We start from the raw sequence: 2,500 nt of genomic DNA on the forward strand, positions 1-2,500 counted from the left end.
CTCCTCCCTCTCTCTGTCTGCATGCTTTAGACCAGTCACTGTTTCCGACAATTGTGGTGAGGTGAGGGCGGCGGTGTTATGGTCAGCTTTTCATGCGTCGGATGGGCGAGCAGCTTTGCGTCGCAGAACAATTACAAGCTAGTGCTAGTGAAATCATTCATCCATCTGAACGTTTCTCGAAGCCGCTCCTGTCTGAGTGATGATTACTTTTTTTTTTTTTTTTTTTTTTTTTTTAAGCACCGTACATTGATATCACACATTTGATATATTGATTGACATGTTACGTGGTAGATGGCTTGAATCGGCCCCCCTCCCTTCCAGTTCTCACCTTTCTAGATACTGTTTGTCAGTTTAGTTTTTAGCGTCATTTTCAGCAACTGCATTTGTCCTATAGATGATAAACTGCAAAAAAACGACCTGGCTTACGGTTACAGCGAGAAATGACTCTCATCCGGTCTTATCAGACTTAAAATGTCATATCAGGGTTTTCAGTCTAGTCAGTATTAGGAAGTAAGATATGTGAGACAAATCCTTGACATGCGCTCAGTCTAATCTTTTGTCCCTACATAAGTGATCTCGGTGGGTCATGCGTCCTGAATGAGTCAGCCTCTGTAGGTGGTTGTGGCAGCATGTTCAGAGTGCTAACGATGACTCTGGTACATATATGACTTTGTAGCCAGGAATTTTTAGACAATCTGTATGAGGTGGACCGTCGGGGGTTGGTGAGCAGTGTGAGGACCACCGCCTGCGAGCACGACGTCATGTGGGCTCCTGCATTGTATAATAATGTGCCCGCCTGCACACGGTCTGCCATGCAGTCTGCACCCTTCACCCATTGAATATCTGTGCAGCTGCTTATCCCGCTGCTTTACTGGCGACGGTTACTTGGTTGTCGTCGGTCATGAAACGTATATGTTTTGCTGTGAGTTCAGTCTATAGATCATTTTACTCTTGAATCCCAAACTTATTGATGTACTACATTGCTTACTATAAGAATGAGGTTGTGACACCCTTACTGGAAAATGTGACACACACACACACACACACACACACACACACACACACACACACACACACACACACACACACACACACACTTGAGCATGCATGCATGCACATGGGTGCTTACGTTTGCGCAGAGAGAGAGGGAGAGAGAAAATGTGTGTGTGTGTGTGTGTGTGTGTGTGTGTTTGGGTGGTAAGGATAAGGGGTGTGGGTCGGACAGACGCTGACTGGACAAGGCTCGCCAGACATAAACTGATACGCAGTGCTGAGTAGTGTCTGGAGAGGAGTTGCGTCGTGTCCCGGAGCAGTGCTGCCACTGCTGTGTGGCGCTCAGTCATGCTCACTTATAACTTCTGAGAGCCCTCGCTGGGTACGTGGTCGCACTTTCTCTTGTGCTGTAACTGTTGGCGAAGTCGGGGACATCCGTTTAGGTGCGAGTCTGAGTACGATTGTTTATATATTATTGCTTCACTGGTCCTGCCTTGAATATCGACGTTGTCTTCTGTTTGTTTGCTTCAAGGAGGGATCTGTTAGTGACGTCACACTGGAACAGTCTTTGAGAGGAATGAAAGTAAATTATGTCAATTATTGGCATTATGTGAACAGTGTTTTTAATTAAAAATGAGGTGTTGAAAGTGGTTTGAAAGGAAATATTGTAGATAAACAAAAAAAAACAAAAAAATTTGCTCATGCTCACGGATCGTCAAGGTGACATTCTTGTCTAACTAGTGCCGCAGGGAACTGTCGTGCCAGTGAAGATCACCAGCCGCTACCTTTTCGCTCACGCCTCACGTCATCGTCTACGTGGAATATTGAAGAAAGATAGTGAAAAATGTTCATATATATATATATATATATATATATATATATATATATATATATATATATATATATATATATATATATATATATATATTGTAGCAATGAAAAATCCGTCGTGATGCAGTTTTCCCTGCTCTGTCAAAAGTGCTGACCCCTCCCCTCACTCCCCCAGCACCAGCCGTGGCGTAAAAACCTGTTCCTGCTGCTGCTGCTGCTGCTTCCCCTGTGCCTCTCACTCCAAGGAAACAGAAACGAGCCAGGCTCCGCGGGGCCTGATTTCCAGACTGGCGGAGACATGCCAAGGGACAAAAATAATTTGGAGGAAAGTGTTATATGTGATTTACCGGTTGCGACAGGTGCGCCACAAGGTGTGTGCGAAAATGGGTCACCTGCAGGAGCTGCGACATCGACTCCGACGAGTAAGAAAGGCAAGTGACTGACTCTTGTTCATTTATAGACACCAAGAGTTAGTGTTGTTAATGTTCCACTCAGTAGAGCCCGTAGGTGAGCTGCCCGAGACTAGGCTGCTGGCCCGGCGGCACAGGTGAGTGGCGAGGCCGGGCCACCTGGGGCAGTTGGAGGGGAGAGGGAGCTGGTGAAATGATAAATGGTTGTCGTCTGCCTCTCGGTGAAGTGTCCGTTACCCTGTTAGGCCCGTGTGGTCATGCTGTGG

The 2,500-nt window shown here is 46.2% G+C and overlaps 1 protein-coding gene across 1 annotated transcript in view; it reads left to right on the plus strand.

The window, feature by feature from the left end:
* Positions 1-2,500, plus strand: part of LOC127004203 (uncharacterized protein DDB_G0271670-like) — a 146,479-nt gene that overhangs the window by 124,639 nt on the left and 19,340 nt on the right. Inside the window, exon 4 of the mRNA XM_050871725.1 lies at positions 2,000-2,255. Coding sequence (XP_050727682.1) covers positions 2,000-2,255 — 256 coding nt within the window. The remainder of the gene's footprint in view (positions 1-1,999; positions 2,256-2,500) is intronic.

Source organism: Eriocheir sinensis, chromosome 27, assembly GCF_024679095.1.
Source record: "Eriocheir sinensis breed Jianghai 21 chromosome 27, ASM2467909v1, whole genome shotgun sequence".
Taxonomy (NCBI): Eukaryota; Metazoa; Arthropoda; class Malacostraca; order Decapoda; family Varunidae; genus Eriocheir; species Eriocheir sinensis.